Source organism: Gadus chalcogrammus, chromosome 21 (assembly GCF_026213295.1).
Source record: "Gadus chalcogrammus isolate NIFS_2021 chromosome 21, NIFS_Gcha_1.0, whole genome shotgun sequence".
NCBI classification, from domain to species: Eukaryota; Metazoa; Chordata; class Actinopteri; order Gadiformes; family Gadidae; genus Gadus; species Gadus chalcogrammus.
This window is the reverse complement of record NC_079432.1, coordinates 10,485,642-10,511,570: the sequence shown is the minus strand read 5'-3', so window position 1 is coordinate 10,511,570 and position 25,929 is coordinate 10,485,642. Positions and strand designations below refer to the sequence as shown.

The 25,929-nt window shown below is 45.9% G+C and overlaps 1 protein-coding gene across 1 annotated transcript; it reads right to left on the bottom strand.

The window, feature by feature from the left end:
* Positions 1 to 383: 383 nt before the first annotated feature.
* Positions 384 to 23,699, bottom strand: kcnk3a (potassium channel, subfamily K, member 3a). Its single transcript, XM_056580978.1, has 2 exons — positions 23,306 to 23,699; positions 384 to 1,903 (listed from the first exon to the last, which is right to left on the bottom strand). The coding sequence occupies exons 1-2, from the start codon at positions 23,586 to 23,588 to the stop codon at positions 969 to 971; spliced, it is 1,218 nt and encodes a 405-aa protein (XP_056436953.1). The 5' UTR covers positions 23,589 to 23,699; the 3' UTR covers positions 384 to 968.
* Between the last annotated feature and the right edge of the window lie 2,230 nt (positions 23,700 to 25,929).

Here is a 25,929-nt window from a genome sequence, read left to right as displayed (position 1 = left end):
AAAATGATGACAAACAGTGACGCAAATTACAAACAATTTCATATAGAGACAGAAACATTTACAGAAGATGTCCTTGGAAAGGTCTGTACAAATATAACATTGAGAATTCCTTGTCTCTTTTTTTAAATGTCCTTCACCAAGTCAATTTATTCAATATCCGACCGATTTTATTGAAATGATTGTCCACGTCATATTTCCAAATTGTATCTCTTGAGAAACAAAAGAGCTTAAAATAATTTGATTTCAAACTGATCTTTAAAACACAGATGAAGAGATAGATAGTACACAGCTGCTATTTATAGATTCATTTATTTGGAAATGGTAGCATATATATATATATATATATATATATATACACAATATCACTTCATGGTTGCAAGTAGAATCGTTAAGAATAATAATTAGGATTTTTGGAAAAAAGGATTTCACCAACAAATTGGTCAAATAAAAAAGGTATATATATGCTCTATATATACTATATATATATATGTCCCTCTGTCAGTGAATATTTTGTCTCACAGTGTAGTGTCTTTATATTTTTTGGAATATTATTTTGTGTCTAGTTCAGGTGCAGAACCTTGTTATTCCCTGCCTTCAGATATTGAGCCATAAATGCACATACTTTTCTCAGCAACCAGCTGAGATAATCAACCAGTTCACGCTCAGTAACCACAGTTGCACAGAAGGGTACGTGCCTATGAGCCAATGGATATCGTCAAAAGTCTGGCGGCATCATTGTAGTGCAGTGTACGGCAGCAGGTGCCCTGACTCCATGCTACCAGAGAGAGGCAAACATCTCCTCCACTGGGTTCCTTTGATAACCAGAGCTGTGCTTTCGCAAGCAGCCCGCCCCCCCAAACCCAGTAGCCCTGGCTGGATCTATCGGTGCATCGTCCCGGCGCTTTAAAACCAGCCTGAGACTTCAACGTGGCGGACCACAGCCAGACATCAATGGACCTCCAGGCCTCCTAGATGGAGCTGCGGCGCTTGGTGAGTCCCCTGTAGGTGTTGATGCTGTGCAGCCCCGTGGACACGGAGCTGATGCCCGAGTGCTGGTGCATGCTGCACACGCACCCGTTGGAGTGCAGGGGGTTTGAGAAGGCCTCGCCCTGCTCCATGTAGGCGTCCGACGAGGACAGGTCCCGGGGGATGATCATGGGGATGGAGTACTGCAGCTTCTCCCTGCTCTTGTACCACAGGCAGGAGCACATGGACTGGAAGTGGAGCACCTCCGCGTACATGTTCCGCAGACCCCGGCTCGCCGGCCCGCCGCTGCTGCTCCCCATGCCGCCGCCGCCGCCGCTGCCCCCGGCGCAACCGGACGGCGTGGAGGAGCAGGAGGCGCCGTCCACCACGCAGTGGAGCCGCTCGCCCGCCTGGCCGTTGACGGCGGCCAGGAGCGCCCGCTGCTCGGCGTCGCGCCGCTCGTCCTCGGCGTTCATGGTCATGAAGCGCAGCACCACCAGGTTGAGGAAGGCCCCGATGACCGTCAGGCCCGTGAGGATGTAGATGAAGCTGAAGGCCACGTACTCGGGCTTCTTCTGCAGCGCCTCGTCCTTCTGCAGGGCCACGTAGTCGCCGAAGCCGATGGTGGTGAGCGTGATGAAGCAGTAGTAGTAGGCGTGGAAGAAGCTCCAGCCCTCGAACTGCGAGAAGGCCAGGGCGCCCACGCACAGGGTGCTCATGCAGGACACGAAGCCGATGATCACCATGTTGACCATGGACACCTCGGTGCGCCGCATGCCCATGCACTTCTTGAGGCGGTGCAGGAGGTAGCGGACCAGGGTGTTGATGCGCTCGCCCAGGCTCTGGAACATGACCAGGGTGAGGGGGATGCCCAGCAGGGCGTAGGCCATGCAGAACGCCTTCCCGCCGTCGGTGCTGGGTGCAGCATGGCCGTAGCCTGGGGGTGGGGGGGAGGGGGGGGGAGAGAGAGGCACACGCACAGAGGTGAGTGGTGAGTGGGACAGACCCGGATAACGTCTGCGCATGGTCCAGTGTGTGGGCTTCAATAATGATGAAGAAAAAGGAGTAGAGACAAATTGCATAGCCTTCACATTTCCATATTTTCTGTGTTTGAGAAACAGTCATAATATTTCTTTAATAAAAACAGCTTTCTTTGGTGGAAAGATGGTAAATAATGAATGGACATTTGGTCTCCGTGGGGCTGGCTTGAGCCATTGAGGACATTTGCCTCTAATTATTCTCCCTGCATTTTTCCTATTCAGAAGAAAATGAGCCCAACACACTGCACTGCTGTTAGTGTTTATGCAGCAAAATACAACCACGCTTTCATCTGTATTTATTAATATGAGCAAACAGGACAACTTTACATGGAGGCCTTCTACTCCTTTAATGCAACAAAAGAATAGTTATCCATAAATACAGACAAACTCCAACAATGAATTATGGGTCATTATCCTATCATGCTAAGCTACCGTTGGGGTGAGCTGGCTGTCATTGGGTTTTACATTTTGCCTCAAACATGGTCTTGTAAAGAGCCTGCTGAAAGCTTATGTAATCTGGGATCTGGAGAGATGAACGGTGGATTATTGAAGGACAAAGTGTCTCTCTCAGAGTTTTTGCCAGTGGCAACTTCCCAAATACAGTGTGGCTTTGGTCTGTGACGTTGACCCTGTTCCCAGAACACACACAGTGGAGGGATTAGAGCAGCTCTCAAAGTGTGTTTTCAGGTAAAGTGTCAACATTAAATTCCTAATTGAGTTTCCTTGGTGCTATTGCTGTGTGTTATGAAATGGAAAAACCCTCTATGGGCGGATATGGTCTAACGCGGCGGGTCGTGTTTCAAACACGGCAGAGATACGGCCGCCCTGATAAGGCGAATGAAAAAAAAACAACTTCATTTTTCCCTTGCGCTTGATTTCATTTCTCTCTTGACACCGCACTGCTCGGTTCGGCCATCTGTCTGTCTGGGGACGGGTTTTGTTTCAAGCTCTGCCAATTGTGCCGCCAAACTAATGACCATTTAAAAATGATACATAGCCCAAGTCAGCCAGGAAACATGTGCTTGGCTTGGAGCACCTCTTGAAAAAAGGGGCGACCAGCCATCATTTACTCCTTCGACTTTATCCTCTCTTTAATCATTCATCTCTACTCGTTACTTCACATGCTTTTCTCTCTACTTTCTCCTCTCCTGCTGCTGTGATAATATAGTCCCATTGCCCAGCTGGCCATGGCTGTGAGGATTTCTTAGCCAGGGTGACAATAAGCTAATTGCCCTGTAGCAAAAACTGGTTGCATATGCTATCTTTCTCACTATTTCCCAGGTGATCAATTATTTATTTTCTCATTTCATGTGATTATGCAGAATAGCTAAACAACCACCTTACGGTCTAGACTATACCCAGAATACTTCAGTCCATATTTGTCTTGGAAAATGGCGAAAATCCCTCCTCAGCCGTTACCCTGCTCCTTATTTCACAGCTCTATGAATGTTAATGCGCTTTATGGCTCACATATAATAGAAAATAGCCAAGTCGCAATTATATCCAAGGCAAATTTGCAAGCCTGCCCCAGTGTGAAAGGGAATACATTTAAACCTAATGAGAAATGTGTCACAATTCAATGTGTTGCCATTGTATTGGACATGCATCTTGGTTGCATAATATTATGTTAGCAGAGACAGATTCTCAATGTGTGCGTGTGTGTATGGGGGGGGGGGGGTACTTGATCGTAAGAGGGAAAATCCTTTTCAAAGCCATCATTACCATTTTAAATGTTGTATTTTCCAGTAGAATTAACAATCTGCATCGTTTCCCGGAGCCTACCACATACGATGACTAGAAAGACAACAGCCCATGATAAAGATAATAGGTTTGGGTAATAGCTTTGAGATTACGTCAGTCGGGGCCACAGTGGCTGTATCAGCTGCATCCATCTCGTGATGTGTTGGATAAATATTGACATTCGCATTTTGGGTCCTTTTGTCTCAAGCTGCCAGTGGATCCAGGTAAACATGAGAGACGCAGGCGGCCTTAGAAACCAGCCCCTGTCACGACACGGTCAGGGACCGGCATGACCGCGGAGCCGTCAGCGACAGTACGCATGGGGCTGAAGGCGCCGGTGTCAGCAATGTCGTGGGCGAGCGCTGCTACTTCCACGTTTAGCACTGCCGTTAGTGCTGGTCACGTGATCCTGGCATTGAAGGAGACGTCGTGTGAAAGGGCGTCGTGTGGCTGCGTGCGTGTGTTTGTGCATGTGTGTGTGTACGTGTGTGTGTTTCTGTGTGTATGTGCGTCTAGCACATGGGGAACGCCACCAGCGTTGTTGTTGTTTTATCCCCGCTGTTGAGAGCTATAGCTTGCTTCTTACAGGAGAACCGTAAGAACAACAATTTCTCATTTTTTCGAGAAACGTATTCGTACACTGATTTAAAGAATGTGTAAAAACAATACTTTGACTACTCAACAATCTCTACAGTGCAGTCAACCTCGGTCAAACCTTTTTTGATAGATTTATTTTCAGGGCTGATGATAAATATGTCCAAAAGAAAGAAACCGCAAACCAAGGCTAATTGTGTCCTAACTTCATTCCGCAATTATCATGGGAAAGAAAATATGTGTATATCCTCTGATAAGCGTTAAAAGCCTTTTTCTAAAAGAGCCATTAGCCATAAGCTAATGAGGATTGACTGTAATAAAGGTCAACAGAACACAGGTGCACCCTCTCCTTCACCCCCGGCCCCCCCCCCCCCCCCCCCCCCCCCCAGCCCCAGCAACACCACAACCTCTCATTATCGAATCACAATTCACAACAATATGATTCCAGCCAATGCCTGGAGCCACAGATCGGTCCAGATATCATCCTAAAAAAAATGAGAAAACCTTTCCTTATCTCCATGAAAAGCAGATAAGTGCTGTTGATATAGTTTCATTGGAGGAAAAACACACTCACACGCACGCACACACGCACACACTCACACACACACACACACACACACAAACACACACACACACACATACTGCAGGCGGCCTATTTCACAGAGCTGACCCCAGGCCACGTAACGACTTGTTACACAATAATTGCGCAGCATGAATAATTTCACAGGGTTTTAATCGCCTCCTCATGTTAATTTCACCTGTCAGGAGCTTGAGTTTATTCAGCCCTGCGTCGTATTAAACGCCCCGCCCCCCTCCCCCCAACTGAATCCAATGTGGTCCAAATTAAATCCACTATGTATTCTCGTCGCACGATACAAATGATGATGAAATATTGGTGCTGGGGCTGTGTCTGTTCCCCTGGGTGCTGGTCACTGTCTGAAGATGAGTGTGTACGAAAGGTGGGCGAATCGGACTGCCCCTCCCCCCTCCCTGTGATGTCTGTCTCCAAAGTAGCTCCTGATGCGTCCCACCGTCTTCATTATGCTGATTAATCAGGCAGAGATAGAAACAGGGCTTTGAAAGTACATCAAAGGCTAGCATAATGTCCCTGTTAGGGCTGTGGCTCTCAGTCACACTATTACATTGTCATTGATTACCAGGCACAATTTGTTCTGGGCTAAACAGACGGTGGGGGCAGAACACGTTTATCAACTCCAGAGAGCACATCACCTGGCATGATGGGGCAGGATTCTGCAATTGGCGGTGAATCTATCAAATGCTAATTTAGCAGTCATTTGTGAAAAACGGGCCTGAGTGTCTTAGCATTGTCGCGGGTTTTGCCGGCCTTTAAATCCATGGTCTTACTCAAAATACAGAGTAAAACAGAAAGAGAGAGAGAGAGAGGGATGGTTGAATTTGCTAGCGACATTCCCAGACCCACACAAAGACATAGTGGGGTTGCGGCATAAATGTTATACAACATGACGTGTTGGATATAAATGTTATAAAACATGACCCATTGCAAGCATATGTTATGCAACATGACGTGTGCATACAAATCTTATAAAACACCACATGTTGTAAAGAAATGTAAATCAGCTGGACAGAAGCTACAACGTCTTTCAAAGTAAAAGCCCTGCAGCACCTCTAAAAGACAGCTGAAGTAATGGCATAGCTTCGATGGTGAAATTGAACACGGTGATACTTTGATTCCACAATACAATTGTACCACTTAAAATTATTTGAAAGACAATCATAACCATGCCCAGTTCTGTTTTGTCCATGTTCATTAAAAAAAAGTAGCATTCCAATTTTAAACGTTAATTATCAAGCTTCTCTTTAGTTCGTATGGCCAAGGGCTCTCTCTCATTACCCAACCGGATGAATAAATAATTAACACACTAAATAAATAAACAGCATTAATTTGTTACGGGGTTTCCAAAGGGGCGCATGCCTCTTCAGAAAACAAATAGAAATGAGCAATGTTTGCGGACAGATTTGGCAGGAGCAATCCCGCTAACTACACTGTGTTAGTTTCCAGCGCTGGTCACATACACATATACAAACACTGTTTTAAATGAGCCAGGTCTCCGTCTCTGTTGAGAGGGCATTGCCAACAGTGTATAAAAGCCGTGGCGGTCTATAAACATATCGTCCCATCTGTGTAAGCAGTGCGTGAAGGACGTGCCAAAAAGGTCTGATAGCAAATTAGCATATTCCACCATGTAAGGTTAGCGTAGCTTTCAGCTAACAGGTTGGCCCCGGTTTGGCCTTTAATTGGACGTCACCGTCGGGGGAGCTTTTACGCATCTCTGGAATAGCAGAGACCAAAAAAGTGGGAATATTCAGTGGCAGCGCAACTAATAAATAGCACTCCATTCTGAGAACTGCTGCACATGCGAGCATCAGGCTCTCGTATCTCTCAGCGCTACGCTTTCCATCTGCTTTTTCTTTCTCCATGTCACAGCTGTGCGCCGCGACAAAAACAACCTCAAGTTATCATGACTGCTGTTCCATGAATCAAAAAAAGAAAAAAGCGGGTCATAGGGACGGCCGTAGCGATTCCCACGCTGAGGGGATGTTCCGTCGTCGGCCCCCCGTTCCGAAGGCGCGGCGCTCAGGGGGCTCCTCTGTCAGTGGGTGAGTCATAGACACCTCAACCTCCACACGACCCCGCCGCTGTTTACTCAGGCGGTCAAACAGGGCCCGGGGCCTCCCCATGCCTCCTCTCCATTAGCCCCCCCAGCCCCGGGCCCCGCGGCCAGGCCCCGCAGACAGCTGCTCCTCACACCGCCCGCACTACAGACCCTCACGGCCCCCTCAGTCCTGGCTCCTGACTCCTGGATCCCATCGACACAGGAACCCATCAGTGGAAACACCAGTTCCAGTCAATGATGACGACTAAAACAAACACTTTCATACACTCTCTGTGGTGTGGGTTCATTCATTTGCCATGAGTTATTGATTGATAGGAAAAAAGCCATTTGGTGGGAAGAAGCACATCTAGATGAAGAGATATCTGTACATATTGTTCTGGATTAGTAACACCATCGTCGCACACTTTATCTCAAGTTACAATGGAAGTGCAATTGTGTTATTGATCGTTATTTGGGGTGAACCGGCCTTGAGTTTGCAGTGTACAAAAAAACTAATAATTTAACCCACTGATATCGAAGGGCAAAACTTGGACGTCAGAACTCCCAAGAAGCAACCCCCCCTTCCCCCACCCAACCAACACCAATGGGAGGAGGGGGTGGTCAGCACCTGCTGCCCCGCAGGAACCACAGAAAGAAACAGCATACTGGCCATGCCAATGAGCCAGGCTGGCAGCCCCCCCCCCAACCCAACACACACACACACACACACATGCCATCATTCACGCATCAGAGCCTCCTCAATCAATAGGCCCAGGTTGATGCAATGCCGGGCGCTGCAGGACGCATACCAATAGTCCCCCACATTGATCCACCGTCAGTCAACTGCAACCTGATTCACCACAAACTAGTGTAAAACATATGGATTATTTTTCCGAAAATTACTTTTCTCTTGTGTCAGTGTTTTTCTTTTTGCAGCACTTACAGTGGCACGAATATATCTGTGTTGGTGTGCTTAATCATTGAGATTGTTGCAGCTTAATTGCAAAACCAGAGTCGAATCGTGGCACAGAGCCTGGTCGATAAACAGTGAAAATAATGAGTTCTTGGTAAGAGCTCACTCAATTTTGGCAGGGATAATGTTTTTATAATGTCATTTTAAAACTCAATTGTCATCTCCCCCCCAAAAAAAGAGAGAAACGATTTGAATCCTGTGACGTATTTTACCCACTGCCAATTGGATAATATTTATATTGTGAAATTCCAGCTCTTGAACCGCACAAGCTTAAAATGCTCCGCCCCTCCGTCAGCCAGATAAAACCTTTTTTCAAAGACTTTGAATTTGAAGGTTTCTTGTGATCGTATTTTCCGGGATATGGGTTCTATGCTCATCGTGTTGTGTATGTGGGTAAACCATGGCTGGCGTTCCAAAGAAGTGGGAATGTCCTTCGCTCTGCCCCCGCTGCTAGCTTGATGACGTCTGTGGTCAAACATGTGAATGCTACGGTCAGCCAGTGAACCATGACTACCACCGGACTGAGAGAGCATGAGAGAGAACGAGAGCGAGAGGGCATGAGAGAGAACGGAGGGGAGGAGGAATCAAGAGGACGAAAGAGAGACAACGTGAGAGTGAAAGAGCGAGATTGCATGAGACAGAGCCAGGGAGGGAGAGAGAGAGAGAGAGAGAGAGAGAGAGAGAGAGAGAGAGAGAGAGAGAAACTTAGCGAGAGAGCACGAGACAGAATGAGACTAAGAGAGGAGGATAAATCAGGAGAGAAAAGGAGAGACAACGTGAGAGAGCCAGAGAGCATGAGACAGAGCAAGAGAGGGAAAGATAAAGACGCAGTAAGAGAGTGAGAAATGAGCCTATGAGGGAGAGCGAGAGCAAACGATAAGGAACTCATTTATCACCGGCAAACCGATGCCAGAGGAGACAGCTCATTGGCACCAACAAAAAAACCAACAAGCAAAAGTTTTTTTTCCCGAGGTTGACGTTAACTCGGTTAGCCTGGCCGTGCGCTCCCTAAATAGGGCCTGGGAGCCTGCGCTAACCAATCCAGCGCACAGATGAGAGCCGGTGACATCACCGGCCCTATCACAAACAATCCGCCACCAGGTCTCGGACCAGAGGACACACACACGCACACACGTTCACAGGAACACACTGTATACACTACTCTGATGTATATGTGTCGCAGGCTATGTCCCCGCACGCTATGCTTTCCGCCTCTCCGCCCACACTGGCGGGACGGGCCTCTGATGCGTGGCCTTCAGCCGCGGCCCGGCCGGCTGAGGTCCCGGTATCACTGCGGTGCAGGGCAGAGGAGAATCAAGACAACTGTAAACAAATAAACAGGAGGAAAGCAGCCGTGTCTAAGCGGGTCTATTTCTAAACCCACGGGCCCCGGCGAGGTTCCTTTTTAGGGGATATGCGAGGAAACCTTGGCAGGAAGTCGTTTTCCATGAAGTCAGCGTTGCACGTGTGCGGCATTCCAGAAAGGCTATGAGTTTCCCGGGGAGGATAATTAGATAAATCTCCTGATTTATGGCTTAAATCCGATCGCTCATTGGGCGAGCGTTTCAAAGTTGAAGGAGGTGAGAGAGCGATTAAAGAAGGGTGTAAGTCAAGGGAAGGAGGGGAGGATAGAGCAGGACGCCAAGGAGACTGAGAGGTTGAAGTCGGCGTTGAAATAAAACATGAGTCAAGTCAATGTATTTGTATAGCAGGCCTTTGTACGGCGGCTACAGTCTCAAAGGGCTTCACGGGCCCATATTGTACAACAGCCCCTAATCCTAAGCTCTCTGAAGGGCAAGGAAGAACTCCCCAAATACAAAGGGAAGAAACGCAGAAGAGGGATCTCTCCTTCTAGGGAGGGTTAGGAGCGTGATAGGTGCCGAATGAGCAGACAGATGATCACAGAAAACGTCAACAGAGCAGAAGCAAAGGTTACGTAAGAAACAACATTAGGATTTTGTGGCTATCCTCAAGGCTATTGTTGAATCAGATGCACATAAAAAAAAAACGAATCAACGTCTTGAATGCTCCGCAAACGCCCTGAGTGTATGGGGCTGTTACAGCAGGCCAGCCTAGTGCATGTGGTGGTGTGGACGTGGCTGCTGTTAACCATGGAATGCAGCTGCCAGGGCATCCAGTCATGAAGATTATGTAACATCACCGGGCATTCACTCCTCTAATGTATTAGGCTGGAGATTTGATCGCAAATCTCCAAGCCGGCAACCAATAAAATAGAAACATGTTCTCTGCATTCTGGAGGAAACACTAACCTTGAACAAGAGACACTGGCTTAATCCTTAATTTAATGTGAAAGGAAGTGTTTTCCTTTGTAGTCATTTCTAATGTAGGAGCACAGGGTTTCTTTTAGCAGGTCATGTAACGTGATGGAGAAATCCTGCTCTTGCAGGTTGTGTCGTGTTCACCAAAGTGTAGAGTTAAGGCGGAACCTAGACATGGGACTTAACAGGATGTTAATCACAAGGTCAATTCGACATTCAAAAGCACTTATTCAAATTGCAGATTCAGTCAGATGCTTTCATCCAGCCTATATGTAAATATGTGTGTATATATATATATATATATATATATATATATATATATATATATATATATGTGTGTGTCTGTTTGTCTGTCTGTCTGTCTCTCTTTCATTCTGTCTGTCTGTAGATCTGTCTGTCTCTGTCTGTCTATCAGTTTCTCTGTCTGTATGTCTAGTAACCTATTCAATTCACACATCACACTTTACATATTGGTTTAAGCCTCACGGAACACCTACTGACGGAATCACAACAAGGACAATACACCTGTCCTCAACGATCAATAATCAATTAGTTTGAATGGTAGCTTGCTGGTCATACATACGAATAGCTAATGAACTGACCCCCCCCCCCCCCACACACACACACACACACCGTTGTACAAGACCAGTGGAGTGGACAGAAGCGTGCCTGATGAGCCCAGTACAAAGAGGATACGCTCCAGCCAAGTGGTGTGTAGTTTGACACGCATGAGGAGATAATGCCACGGTGAGGACAACAACAAACAACAACAACAACAACTGCTATTCCCCATTGTATTGCATCAAACCTACTCACACGTCCACATTCATTCTAGGAATCCAAGTGAATCGATGCATGTTGTGTTTTTGTTGCCTGGGGCACACGATTGGTTATGTTGTGCTTTCTTCTTCTCAATTTAAAATGGCTACCATGATAGCCCATGATATGTGTATATGCTGTGTATAAAGTTAGAAACCACAACGTACTGCAGACCTGGGGTGGATGAGCGCCTAATGCATGGGCGGACATGTTATTCTGGGATGTCAAGAATTCACCCACGTAGCCACAGCCGGTGGATGTTTTATTCAGCCCAGAGCTCTCTTTTTAAAAATAGCTGCTGTCAATCTTGCCGCCTGTCCTCCACTCACCCCCCCCCCCCCCCTTCTCCCTTTGCGGCCTTATCTCCTTTTTCCTATATCATGGCCCTCTCTCTCCCGCTCTCCTCTTTATCTATCCGTCTCGTTATGTTTAATGCAGAGCGATTATGTTCCCTTCGCCTCCGCTGCCAAATCGCATGCAGGCGCCGCGGGCTCGGGCCGGCCGCCACCTGACTCCCCCCTGATGGACTCGCTGCACGCCGGCCCCCGTGCTGGCCCGGCCCCGCGCCGGCCCGGCTTGCACGCTGTGCTCGAGAAACAGATGCTCGTTTTCCTGAACTGACACATATGCAGCAGAAGCAGCAGCAGCAGCAGCAGCAGCCAACAGGAGCACACTGAAGGACTTAGACAGTGGATTGGCAGATACACCCGTGAATAACACATGCTTGCACACGCGCGCAAAAATGACAATGCCCACACAAACACACACGCACACACGCACACATGCACACACAGACGAAAAACACATTTGCATACACTCGATGTATGCACTAGGGTTGAGTTTCAAATGGAAATGAGTGAGAGGGTATGTGTGTGTGTGTGTCTATATGTTTGTCTCTGTGTGTACAGTATGCGTGTGTGTCCGTATGTACGCGTGTGTACTTACACGTGTACCTACAGTATGTATTGTGTATGCGTTGGCCTCCAAAGGTTTTTGGGCTGCACCCCACGCTCTGATTGGCCGGACGCCAGGGTTGGCAACCTATCACATGTCGGGGGGGGGGGGGGGAGGGGGGAGGTCACGTGGTGCCAGGGGCCTCATTATCAGGCACCTGGCACAGCAACCTGCGGCCCCCCGGTGCAATTAAAGCAGGTAATGGATCTCACTTAGGTGTCATCTGAACCTCAGACTGGATCCATCTGGCCTCAGCTCTCCTCCTCCAGTCCACCTCTCTTTGTTTTTTTTGCGGTTAAGTGTACTACTAACTGTATTGTGTTACAGTTGGTGCGAGCTTATTTATCTCTGAACAAACACACGGAGACCTCGTAGTGAGAGAGGCGTGCGGGTGGAAACAATGGTGGTGGTGGAGGAGGTGGTGGAGGATGTGGTGCGGGTGGGTGTGGTGGTGGTGGTGGTGGGGGGGATAGTTTTAATCTCAAATACACAATGCTGTGGTCAATAGCTGCTCTATGGGATGTGCTTTCACCGTTGCCTCTGTGATAGGAAGAAAACATAAACTGAAAGGAAAAACAGTAAAACAGATCTAAAATCGAACAAATGATACATTTGAACAAGCTTTCTTATCAAAGCTTATCACACATGACACAATATCCACTTTTATTGAGAGTGCAAACAACAACCGATCAGATTTCAGTGACGGTTAGACCGCTGTCTCTCTCAGTGCAGCTGTCACCTCTATCAAGAGGATTGGAACCCATTTCCTCGCGGCTCAAACAACCCGGATTGTTGAGTTTTTTTAGGGCTCATTTCAAGTCGGTAAGTGGGGAAGATGGGTGAGACAGTGATATTTTGAATAAAAGTGATTCTCTCGGGGATTTGCAGGAAGTGACAGATTTAACAGTGCACGTGGAAAGTCTCTGTGGTGTCTTATCCTTAAGAACCATGCTCTTAGCAAAAAGGAAATCTATAAACATAAATATACAGTTGACAGCACAGATTCTAATGCATTTTTCATTTGATACTCGTGTGTTTGTGTGGGTGTGTGTGTGTGCGTGTGCGTGCATGTCTGCATGCGTATGAGGGTTCGTGCATTTGTGTCTGTGTACATGCCTGCATGTAAGTGTCTATGTTTGTGTATGTATGCGCATGTGTCTATGTGCATGTGTGTGTGTGTGAGAGAAAGTGTCCGTGTCTGTGAGAGTGTGGCCAAAGAAATGAAGGAGACTGCGCCTCACGTCTCCTTCTCACCTTGATGAGGGAGTGCGTCCAGTGCCTGAGGCCGGCCATATGGCAGACAGAGACAGACAGGACATAGACTGGATGGATGCAGCCTTCGTTTCATTAACTTCCCTCTCAGCCCTTCCTAGCAAACCCAGCCACACCAGGGAGTTGTCATTTTTGTATATATTCCACATATTCTTTGAATAATCCCATCCGTGGCACAACCCTTTGAATAAAAGGTTTAGCGCTTTAGAGAAGATAACACATTTTTGGTTGGCGTACGGGCCGGATGCTAACGGTAGAAGCCTGTACTGAGAACCTTTGGTTTAGTTGTGTGCTCGTTTCTCCAAATGATATTGTCATACTTTAAAATAGGCTGACACATACGCCACTCCTGGGACTTTTTCTTCCCAATTTGGTGTCTGCTGAGAACAACTGATTCATTCAAAGAGATCTCTACACGAATAACAGAAGGGGATGACTCTCAAATGCTTTTTTTACCCACTGTAATTCTCACAGAAGCCAAACAAGAATAACCTAAAATCTCGTGTACCAGTCTCATCATCACCAATTAGCCGCTGCAGTTTGCTGTTGTGTGTGTAGCGCCATGAACAACTATTAATGCTCAGCCAGTGTTTTTTTATAGTTTTTTTTATCCCACCCTCACACATTCGGGGTGTGAGAGGCAAGCAGATGCATCACTTCTGCTAGCTCTGGTGTCAGAATGACTTAACAGCCTGCAGAGAGAGAATATAGGGCCCAACAGCGAACTTGTTCTCATTTTCATCATTTCCTTCCTTGCCTTTTCTTGTGTATGGTGTATGGGGGAATGGGGGGTGGGGAGGTTGACGTTATCAAGCCTGGGGTGGTGCCTTGGAACGGGCTCTTCTCTGTAAGAATATACATTGAGTCGAGCCTTCGAGAGCTCCAGCTCCCGTCTGCCTCAGGGACGGTGGTTATGGAGGAAGTGGTCATCGTCGTAGGGGTAGTATGTATGTGTGTGTGTGTGTGTGTGTGTGTGAGACAGTCCACTTCATATTGGTCGGCTTCTGGGAGAGATGGAGCACGGCTAGACGCGAGAGGCGACACAAACGAGGACGCGGTGGGCCCCCAGGCAACGCGCATACGTTTGGACCTAGTCGGGGGCGAATAACGCCTGGGAACGAATGCCGGTGGCCCCTGGGTGATGGCTAGCGTGAGCACTGGGCCGTGCGTGTTGCACGTCTGGGAGAGCTGGAACCTTAAGCGGTGCGATGCTGTCGAAGGCCCCCGTGAATTAGAAGGGGAAAATTCTCGGTGGTTTGTTATGGAAAAGGGCCGCTGATGAAAGCCATGGATCAGAGCGCAGCGTAAACACACACCAGCGCTGGCTCTGCACCCCTCTGTGCTCAGATGTGTGTGTGGGTGTGTTAGTGTGTGGGTGTGTGTGGATGTGTGTGTGTCTTTGTACGTGTATGTTCGCACTTCACATCCACACAAACACTCTATCATGCACAAATTCAGACTTGCAGGCTCTATCTCTTTCGCACATGCACCTGCGTGCGCACAGACAAACACACACACACACATGCAGGACAGCGTGCACTTTGGGATGCATGGGCTGGGGGATTAGCAGATGAAAGATGTTGAAACAATATTGTCTCTTTTTTGGTTGCTGATGAATATCCACATTCTATATGCATAACCATCCAACTGTTGCCGTGTTGTATAATTCACACAATCTGTCAGTGTGTGCATAGGGAGAGAGAGAGGGAGAGAGAGAGAGAGAGAGAGAGAGAGAGAGAGAGAGAGAGAGAGAGAGAGAGAGAGAGAGAGAGAGAGAGAGAGAGAGAGAGAGAGAGAGAGAGAGAGAGAGAGAGAGAGGCAAAGGTCACACAATCTCCATGCTATGGCCAGGCACATGTAACAAAGCCCGCTGGCATCTCAACACACAGCCAATCAGCACGCAGCAGAATCCTTGCTGAACCCCATTGTCATGTTGGCAGAGAACAGTATCTGAGTCTGTTGTTCGGCTGCCATTTATCCTTTTTGGGTTTTGAGCGGTTCGCTGATCTAGCGAGGCAGACTGGTGTTTATTGCTACAATTGATCACACTCTCTATAACTCGTTTGGTGTTTCAGGAGACGCAAGCGTCATGGATCTGTGTCATTCCAAAGTGTTCTCTCTTTGTCCTTGTTTTGGAAACGTGCTGTTTGACCCACGGCCCGTTAGTCTGTGTCACACTGTATCGCTGAGCGGATCAACCCAGGGCTGGTGGCTGAGCTCTCGACACGTCGCGCAGTGGACATGCATTAACCCACATAGCCATACAGCCACTTAAGATGATGCATACATTTATAAAGGTGGACATGCATTTACCCCAAGAGGGAAAACGTCTTCACAAAGTAATATTTAATCAAACACCAGGCTCATATGAGTGCTGTTGTGCCTTGTTTGTCTGTCAATGAAATCACACAAAAAGACCCGGATCTGCAGTATTCCAAGAGCGGAGTTGGAGAATCGTTCAGAAAACGCCTGTTAGATCTTAATTTGAAGTAACACTGATCCACTATCGCTCTCGTTCCTCTGGCGGCTTCTAGGAAACCTCGCTCCTAGACGACTAGCTGGAAAAAGGTACAGACAATACCTTTCCTTTTCAGGTCATGAGGATGAGCCCGGCCGTTCCACCGGACCCCCCGCTTTCATCCCAGAGACAGCACTCCCCGTGACGGTTTTACAAGCTGTCTGCCCCCTCCTCCAGACGGGCCCCGGGACGATACAGCCCACTGCTTCCCCGGTCCTCCTGTCCGTCGCCATGGATATCGGCATCACTTGTTTACTTCCCGACACGATAGGGGAGGAAAGGCTGGGTCCTGTTCTGGATCTGACTGGGACTGCTGTCTTATTCTCTGGCAGAAAGCACTGATTCCATAGGCTCCAAAGCACGCGTAAACATCCGACTGGTGCAATGTTATGTAATCCCTGCCAAGACTTTCGTATTCAGTGTGTTGTTTTTATTACTGATTCAAATAGATGTATGTGTAGTGCCTTAATATGATTGTGGAAACGTACAATGTTTCATCCAAGCACAGCTGTGCTGTTGCTTGGATTCATAGTCATATCTTGTTTCCAAAGGACTGTGACACGACTCAGTTAATCTCAAATATCCAGCGTGGGAGGATTAGGACATTAATCAAACAGCTTTACCTGTCCAGCTCTCACTAGAACCCCCTGGGCTCCATACAGGCTCCTCCTCCACTGTTCCAGCACACACATGCAACACACACACACACACACACACACACACACACACACACACACACACACACACACACACACACACACACACACACACACACACACACGCACACACACACACACACACACACACACACACACACACACACACACACACACACACACACACACCAGACTGGAGAATCTTTTGGGGGAAACTGATTCGTCCTCTTTTCTTGGGAGCAATATACATATGCACAAGTGGGAAACTGTGATTTTGTTTGTCAGGCCATAGGGGTTTATGCTATACAATGTCAATGTTTATATCCTGGAATCCGGCTCAATATAAATGCGGAGATAGAGGAGAGAAGGCATACCGCTGAGTAGTATTTGATTTGGTTCCTCTCCAGCCTCGGACCTTGCCAGATTATTATGTCTACTAAATACAACAAGTTGTGTTTTTGCTTGGCGGCGAGTCTCAGGCAAGGCAAGCACGCAAGTTTCCATGCAAAAGGCAGACGTTCACAGCGCAGAGGACGGGCAGCAAAAGGTAAACATTGCCCCCGGCCATGTGAACCCGAAAGCTAGTCCCTTCTATCAACAAGCCCCACATGGTACTCCCACCAATCCCCCCCCCCCCCCCACCCCCAACCACACCCCACGATGATGTACATCAACAAACGCGACAGATGCTAATCAAAGCTGGTTGGACTGTTTGTTTTCTTTCTCCGGTTTCTCCAATCTCACCCGTAGCCCCTGACTGCTTGGGCGAAGCGAGGGTTGAGTCTGAGGGTAAGAGGCTACTGAGCTGGATGGATCCACGCTGTGATTGCCTTTCAGATGATGAAATATCCACCTTTATTTTGTAAGCTGTACTGGGAGTATGACATGGTAGGGAAACACGTGGACTCGAAAAGAAAATTGCACACACACGCAACCATCCGGTAATCTCTGCGCTTTAGGCTGTGCGATAAACTTTCGGGGGCGCGTGAGGCAAAGCGATAAAGTATAAGCGAGGGAATGAAACCAATGGAAAAATAAACCGTATCTTTAATAAAGGATTCTTGTGAGAAAGCTAGATGGTGTTCTGCTGTGCTGTGGCACTCAGAGCTCTTGTAAATTCAAAGGAGAGTGTACTGGCGGCTGACGTCACTGGGAATATGACTTACTACTTTTCAGAAAATCAAGTGTTGATGAAAAAAAAAGAAGGCCAATGATTGCACGCTTTCTCATCTTTCCAGTCACTTCAGGGAGAATTCAACTCTGGAACTCAACTCACTGCCCTGATTTGACTTACACACAACACACACACACACACACACACACACACACACACACACACACACACACACACACACACACACACACACACACACACACACACACACACACACAAACGCACACTCACAAACATTCACACACACACACACACACACACACACACACACACACACACACACACAAACACACACCCACACACACAAACACACACACACACAAACATACACACACTCACTCACACACACATACACACCCTCACACACAAACACAGACAAACAAACACACACACACACACACACACACACACACACACACACACACACACACACACACACACACACACACACACACACACACACCCGCTGTATCACACAAACGCATTGGGACCAAGGACAATGCTACACCCTACCATTGTATTACTTCACTGTATTTCGGTATGTATCTTCGGCCCCTGTCACATTTCATCTCCACGGTTCGGTTTGCGGCGCCCGCCACAACACACAACACAACACAACACACAACACAACACACAACAAACAATACACACTCATGGAAGGTAATACGCTTGGGCTTGTTTTACGTAACGACAAGTCAGGGGGGACGCTTGCATTGTGCAATGTCCCCCCAGTCTATTTTTAAATGCTCGCACACACACACACACACACACACACACACACACACACACACACACACACACACACACACACACACACACACACACACACACACACACACACACATACATACACACAAACACACACGTAAGTATTTGCACACACTACTTAGGATCATGTTTTTCCTATGATCAAATGAAAGAGAAGTTATTGCTGAGAGAATACTATGACCATGAACCAAAAAAGCTGCAATACTTACTATTCAAGTGACACTTTGACAGCTTGATATTGTTTTCCAATTGCAAATAGTTTTAATCACCATCATTTGCAAACTGTCTATGGCTGCCCAACACCCATCCATTCCCCGATGGAAGCCATCAATCTATTTGCTTGTGATGAGGAAAGCCTGCTTTGCATAATGGAGTGGCAGTGTTGCGGTTTGGATAGCAGTAGCTTCTGGAGTCACATTTCAATAGAGCCAGTATAATGTTCAGTATGGGGGTGTTCAAATCCAGGCAGATCACGAGGGGACCACCTCTTGTCCAACAACCGGGCTGAGATCAAATAAGAACCAGAGGGCTGCAAAGCAACCTCACGTCCAACGTGAACGTAATATGATCGCAGTGGACGGGGAAGGGGGGGGGGGGGGGGGGGGAAACAACAAAACAAAACAAAATGGGGGGGGGGGGGGGGGGAGACAGCTAACAACAAAGAAAACACACACAAGGTTCTGAAAACAAAGAAATGCCCGACGTCGTTTATGCTCAAACTCCAACTCCAACATAATAACGGAGAACTCCTGTCGGACCCTTTTCCACTCGGCTGGGTGGGCTACACAGGTGAGCCTCGATTGCTTAACGAGGAGCAAGGCCAAAGGAGCGGGTCTGATTCAGAACAACAAAGTATAAAATGTCAAGGGAAAGAAAACATGCAATCGAACTATAAATGTGAGCAGAAAAACAAAAAGGCCAGTAAGGTCCCTGAACCCTCCATCACTCATATTTAAGGTGGAAAAACTTGGAGACTGTCTCCTGTGACAGACTGAACTCTCTACGCCCTTGAAGGAGCCCACAGTCACACCTGACACTGGTCATGTTATCTCTTCCTTTTGTACACGTTAGCCTTCAGACACCCCAACGTGTTGTAGTCACACAACACATCAACATGTTGCGTAGCTTTTTATTTTTTACAGACTACCACCAAATGGAAAACCAAAACACCAAAATAATCCGGGAACACAAAAACACTTTTATAAGGCAATTGCTTCTCAGTCTTAGAAATCAAAGCACAAGTTGTCTCCCATGAATAAGTCTGTTGCTTACTTACAGTAAGCCATATGCTCAGGGACTACAAGATCACAGAAGCAGTTTGTTTTATGAGTTTAAATGTACCATTATCATGACAAATTGACTCTGGGATTCATGTAGTGATAATGAACCCAGAAGATATTCTTCTGAGTGAGACTGTGTGGGTTTGTGTATTTGTGGGAATGTGTGTGTGTACGTGTAAGTATGTGTGTGTGTGTGCGTGTGTGTGTGTGTGTGTGTGTGTGTGTGTGCGTGTGTGTGTGTGCGTGTGTGTGGTTATGCATGTGTGTGTGTGTGCTTGTGTGTGTGTGATTGTGTGTGAGAGGGCAAACTCTAATACATGTTATATACAAAAGCTCAAAAGGTTAAACCTAATGCATTTAGTATTCTCGTTTCCCACAATACATTCCCTCCTATCCCCACATGCAATTGGAAGAAGCTTCTCAAATAGCTGTCAGATAGGGTAAAAGATAGATGTAAACATGGGGTATTAAAGAGAATTACAATCAAACTCTGTCAAATGGAAAGGAGAAATTGGCTGTTTTCGTAAAGCCAAAGTATAAACAACCGAAACATAAAATGGAACAGTGGCAGTTTTGCTATCATCATTTCTGTGATTATTTTAGAGTTTTCTTTCCTTTGGGCGTCGGACCGTTTCGTTGGATTAATTCATGGAAGAAGGTTCCAGTGTTAGGATGATGAGGGCCTGTTATCGTGCTCCAATATAATGGGAGTATTCTTCGGCCTAATGATGTTGTTGTATCAGGGGAAAGAGTGGCCTCCATTCACTGGATTTCTTAAACAACGTCAGACTTCTCTAGTTGTGAATTTGTTCACAGAGGACGTGATCAAAAATACGGGTGGGCTGGGGTTGTGTGTGTGTGTGTGGGGAGGATGGGTTCCACTTCCACGACCAATAAGGTTTAACGTAGGCTCACTCTATATGGAAATACACAGACATTTCAAGGAGCGAGCTACAATGGCTTATTATTCTGAATTGTAATATCGAAAAAACACCAACCCGGCTGGCGACATGGCACATTCTGAGTGTGCGGTCTGGTGATTGTGTGTATGGGAAGACACAAAAGCTCTTACTGTCACAGATACTGTAGTGTTTCTTTCAAAAGATTGCATCAACATGTTGTTTTTCATAATTCAACAAAACAAACATTCTGTGTAATCATTTTCTGGAGATCGATTGAAAAACCACCACTGGGTACAGTTGTTTTTGATCAGTTGGAATACATCTTTGTGTATGTTGTTCCCTGGGTTCGGGACGTACTGTGTAAGCACTCTGCGGTAGCTCCTAGGCGTGTGATGTGATGTTCAGAGTGGTAACCCCCGGCTCTGCTCAGTGCAGAGGGCAGTGTACGGTGTGGCTTGGGATGGCAGGGAGGTCAATGGACCAGCGGGGTGCCGGTGCTGTCATCAATACTTGATGGCGGAGTGATAAGCTAATCACCGTGTCCGTGGATGGTCCACCAGGCTTACAATTACAGCCCACTGTTATGGACACCGGGGTTAGCTTAGTGTGCAATTAGTAGTGAACGTGTGATAGGGTTTCAGAGGCAGGTCAGGCCCGGTATAAGCCAGCGGTCATCCCGTGGTCACCACTGTGTGTGTGTGTGTGTGTGTGTGTGTGTGTGTGTGTGTGTGTGTGTGTGTGTGTGTGTGTGTGTGTGTGTGTGTGTGTGTGTGTGTGTGTGTGTGTGTGTGTGTGTGTGTGTGTGTGTGTGTGTGTGTGTGTGTGTGCAGCAGGTGGGCGATGGGTGGGGATGAGGGGGATACATATACAAACAGGGTGTTAGGGGGAGGTAATTGGCCTAAGCCATGTTCCCCATGTCCATTATCAGCCCTGACACAAGCGGATGGGACATGGCACCATATCATATCATAACATGTCCACTGGTATATGATATAACATGATCTGATATGATCTACAATTATATGTATGATATAAACTTGTATGATATAAAATAATATGGAACATGACATGGTCTACAATATGATATAAAATTAAATGATAAACTATTTCGTCTAATATTATACAATTAAGATATATGATGATTTACAATATAAAAGGATATGATATACAATATGGTTTAACATAATGTGAGAAGGAGAATGGTTCATATCATATATATATATATGATAAACGGTGAAGGTTACATAAATCAGTGATTCTCAGCTAGTGGATGGTGACCTAGGGCATATTGAGTGGGTTGCATATTATATACCAAACCTTAATTTTTAGAAAGAAGCCCATGATTTAACTAATGTTTCAATTTGAATTGATGTTTCGATCGCTTACTATCTTTTGAGTTGAGCCACAATTGTTGCAGCTCCTTGTTTGCTAGTGTTATAACAGTACATGAAGGCATTGTTGATGACTGCAATATTGGTGAATCATTATTTTATTTCTGGGTGGTGACTTAATGACTAATGACACATGTGGTACCTGAGGCTACACTGGAGAACCACTGCTGCATACAAATGATATAACGATTGGATAGCAAGTCAAATGATATATATTATTGAAGTATGTAAAGTTGTATGCTATAAAGTGATATGATAACTAATGTGTTAACTGTTAGCTAATGGCCTAGTAATTATTTACTTATGGGGTTCATGTTTACTAATGGTGCTCATGTTAACTTAGGTATTTATGTATCAATTATTTAGTAGGGTTAGGATTCACCCTAATCCTGACCCTTATCCACCAACCCCAACACTAACCCTAACCCCTCTGCTGATGCTGTATAATAATGCTTAATTATTACTGCATCAACTAATGTTCATTGATGGTAAATTGATATAGACTTATTGTAAAGTGTTAACCATTATATAATATTCAATGATATGATGTCAAGGGAATCATACATACGATATTAACATTATACAAGGTGAAGGTTATATAAAATATACGCTCTCTTTGACCCGAGTCAGAGATTCCGTTTCCCCATAGTTTAACCCCCCTCCCCCCCGCCCCCCCCCGAGATGTCCTTGGCTAACAGAGGTACTATAACGCAACATATATAATTTACAAATTCCATATAAAATAATGGTCTATCTAAATACATTTTAGTTACAAATACGCGAGTATATAAACATGTGGATGAATCCTGCATGCTGTGTTGCAGTGGCTTGCTCTTGTCAACAATGCCGCGTAAAATGTCTGCAGACACCAACGTAGCAAAGTGAGGGGAAGTTACAAAACTGAATGGACATGGAGACACTATGTCCAATTTGTGTAAGCAATGCTTGCAACATTGACACCAGTTGCCCTAATGCCAAGCCGTGAACACAGAGGAACATATGATCAATGTTATACATATCATCCTCATAAATGCAAGGCAGACAATTATAACGGGACGTTATTACGCACCAGCCTCAGCCGTGGGCCAGCGCTGTTCAGCTGAATGAGTTTTGGCGAAAAGTAATCATTTATTCCAGCTATCCCTGAAAAGATCGTCAACATTGTGTTGGGCATGACGATTCATGCATGCAAATCGAATCAGGGTTTAACTGAAGGGTTTAATTCAAGCGGTTAAATATATTAATATTTACAACGCCATCGATTCACATTGGGCATTTCATTACGCGGGGTTTAGGGGGAGTTTAAGCAATCCTGTTTAGAAAGTTGAAAGCACCAAACGTACCTATAGTTGTGATGACCGTGATAGCGAAGTAAAAAGACCCGGCGAATTTCCACTGCACCCCAGCTTTGTGTGGCTTCAGCTGCAGCACCACCCTCTCCAGCTGGTCGAAGGCGTCCTTGGACAGATTGTAGGTCTTGAGAAGTTCACTTTTCGTCTGGTCCAGCTCTGTCCTCGTGCTCGTCTCCTTTTCGGATTCCAACACATCGAAAATCGCCGCGCCGACTATCAGGTAGGTGAACGTGCATATAATCAGGGCAAGGGTCCTCACGTTTTGCCTCTTCATGGTCAGAAAGACTTTGTTGGGGTCTGGGGGAGTTTCGGCGTGGATCTTGAGGATGGGGAACTTGGCTGGCTCATGGCTGATCTGTTTCTCACAGAGTGGTGCGTCGCTCCATGCGCTTGGAGCTCTGAGAGGATACTACTGTTTGCCGATGCGCGCGTTTTTCTATTGGAGCTGTTCATTCAGCACCACCCCGCCCACTGGTCAGTCAGTGGAACACCCCACCCCTCCCACGTGCGTGTGCGTGTGTTCGCGTGTGTGTGCGTGAGTGTGTGTCTGTGTGTGCTTATGTGTGTGTGTGTGTGTGTGTGTGTGTGTGTGTGTGTGTGTGTGTGTGTGTGTGTGTGTGTGTCTGTGTGTGTGTGTGTGTGTGTGTGTGTGTGTGTGTGTGTGTGTGTGTGTGTGTGTGTGTGTGTGCGTGTGTGTGTGTGTGTGTGTTGGTGTGTGTGTCTAATTCTCCCTCTCTCGCTCACTTCCTATCTCTGAAAATAGCTAAACGTTCTGTTTATTTGCCCTGATTGATTTTCTGGAAATGGTTCAATAAAGGACCTGTGAAGTCTAATTTTTCTCTCGCTCTCTCTCATAATTAATCAACAATTCCGTTTGTTATAAAACTTCTTAGTCATGTGCGTGAGGAAATTAGGATTATAATTTCCTCAAAGAAGCCCATGTCCTTTTATTAATGCTGTGGTTGTTTGTTTCCTGCTATGTTAAAACATGTAGTGTTTTTTGTGCTATTATGTAATGTTGATAATCATTGGATGTCCCCTCCTAGCGGTGCTCAGTGTAATCCTTCCTCCTTACCTAACCACACTATACTCAGTCCCCCTTCGCCCACCTGCCCCCGGCCGCCAGTGACTCCAGTTTTCAGCCCTGCCCCCTGTCTGTGATGGGATGTAGTGTAGTTAGACTAGTCTGTAGTATCGTTGTTTATTTGCACACATATCTTAACGTTTTGGGCTTTTGTTATTCGTTATGCTGCCCTTTTGTTGCTATTTCTGTTATGCTATTTGATGATGGTAAGTGAAATCGTTCACGCTCTTTTGAGTTTGTCTGAAGTCGATTTCATTATTATTCTATTCAATATTTTTTTACTCGTTAGGTAAAGCTTATTAAATATTAAAATAAAGTAGGAACCCGTCTTTTATTGATGTGCTTGGTGAAGTCGTCAAGGTGATTAAGCAACTTAGATTAGATGCGGGGCTTCAATATTCTGTTCTACGTACAATCGGCTCTCTGTCTCTTTATAGACAAAAAACAACATAAATGTCAGAAATATCAACGTTAACTATTTATGCATCAACTTATATAATCAAATAACAGATCTATGTTATATTCTATGCTTTTAATTGTCCGTCCCCAAACCTTTTTCAAAAAGGCTGAGCCAACGAAGTGTCGGTTCACACAGACACATTTGTAAACAATCTCACACACACGAACACACACACACACACACACACACACACACACACACACACACACACACATACACGCACACACGCACGCACACGCGCGCGCACACGCACGCACACATAAAATACATGCACATGATACGCTAAGATGCACGTGCACACATAGTGTGTCCGTCTGTAACACCTCGCCACGTTGACAGTTCTCCATCATCACATCATCTAAGGAATCGCTGAGAGGCAGAGGAGTGAATCTGCATAATCCTCTGCCAGTCACTGAGCGATGGCCCAGTGCAACACTAAAGGCAACTATCCAGGGCCAGGCTAAAAATAGCTCCAGCTTCAATAAACACGTTAGTCATGCGAGCTGGCCGTACCTGAAATCCTCGTTTGAGGGAGTCACATGGATCAATAATAGGTCAATAAATCAGAGATCACTTCATCAATAAATGACACTTTGATTTATGGCATATATATATATATATATATATATATATATATATATATATATATATATAGATACACTTTGATTTATGACACACACATATATATATATATATATATATATATATATATATATATATATATATATATATATATATATATGTATATACATATATATGTATATACATTTATAATATACTATACTTATATTATATACAGCATAATGGATATAGGTGGGCATTGTACAGTATGCCTAATACAAAGAAACATTGGAATGAAAGATACAGTTACACATGAAAGATACACCACATCAGGTAACCCTGGTGTGGATGTGTTTTGGTGTCTGTCGTTGTGTGTATGAAGAGTATGAAGAGTGTCTGTATTCAGAGTTTAGTATTCTGAGATAGTACACCACAACCCAAACTTCGAGGATCAGACTCAGGGAGGGGTTCTGTATTAAACAATCCCCATGTAGGAGTCTAAATACTTTA

Bases quoted from the DNA above. Each gene is read 5' to 3' on its own strand.
- kcnk3a (XM_056580978.1), bottom strand. From the start codon at position 23,588: ATGAAGAGGCAAAACGTGAGGACCCTTGCCCTGATTATATGCACGTTC. The intron at 1,904-23,305 runs GTACGTTTGGTG...CCCCACCCCCAG, and splicing joins CACGGTCATCACAACTATAG to GCTACGGCCATGCTGCACCC.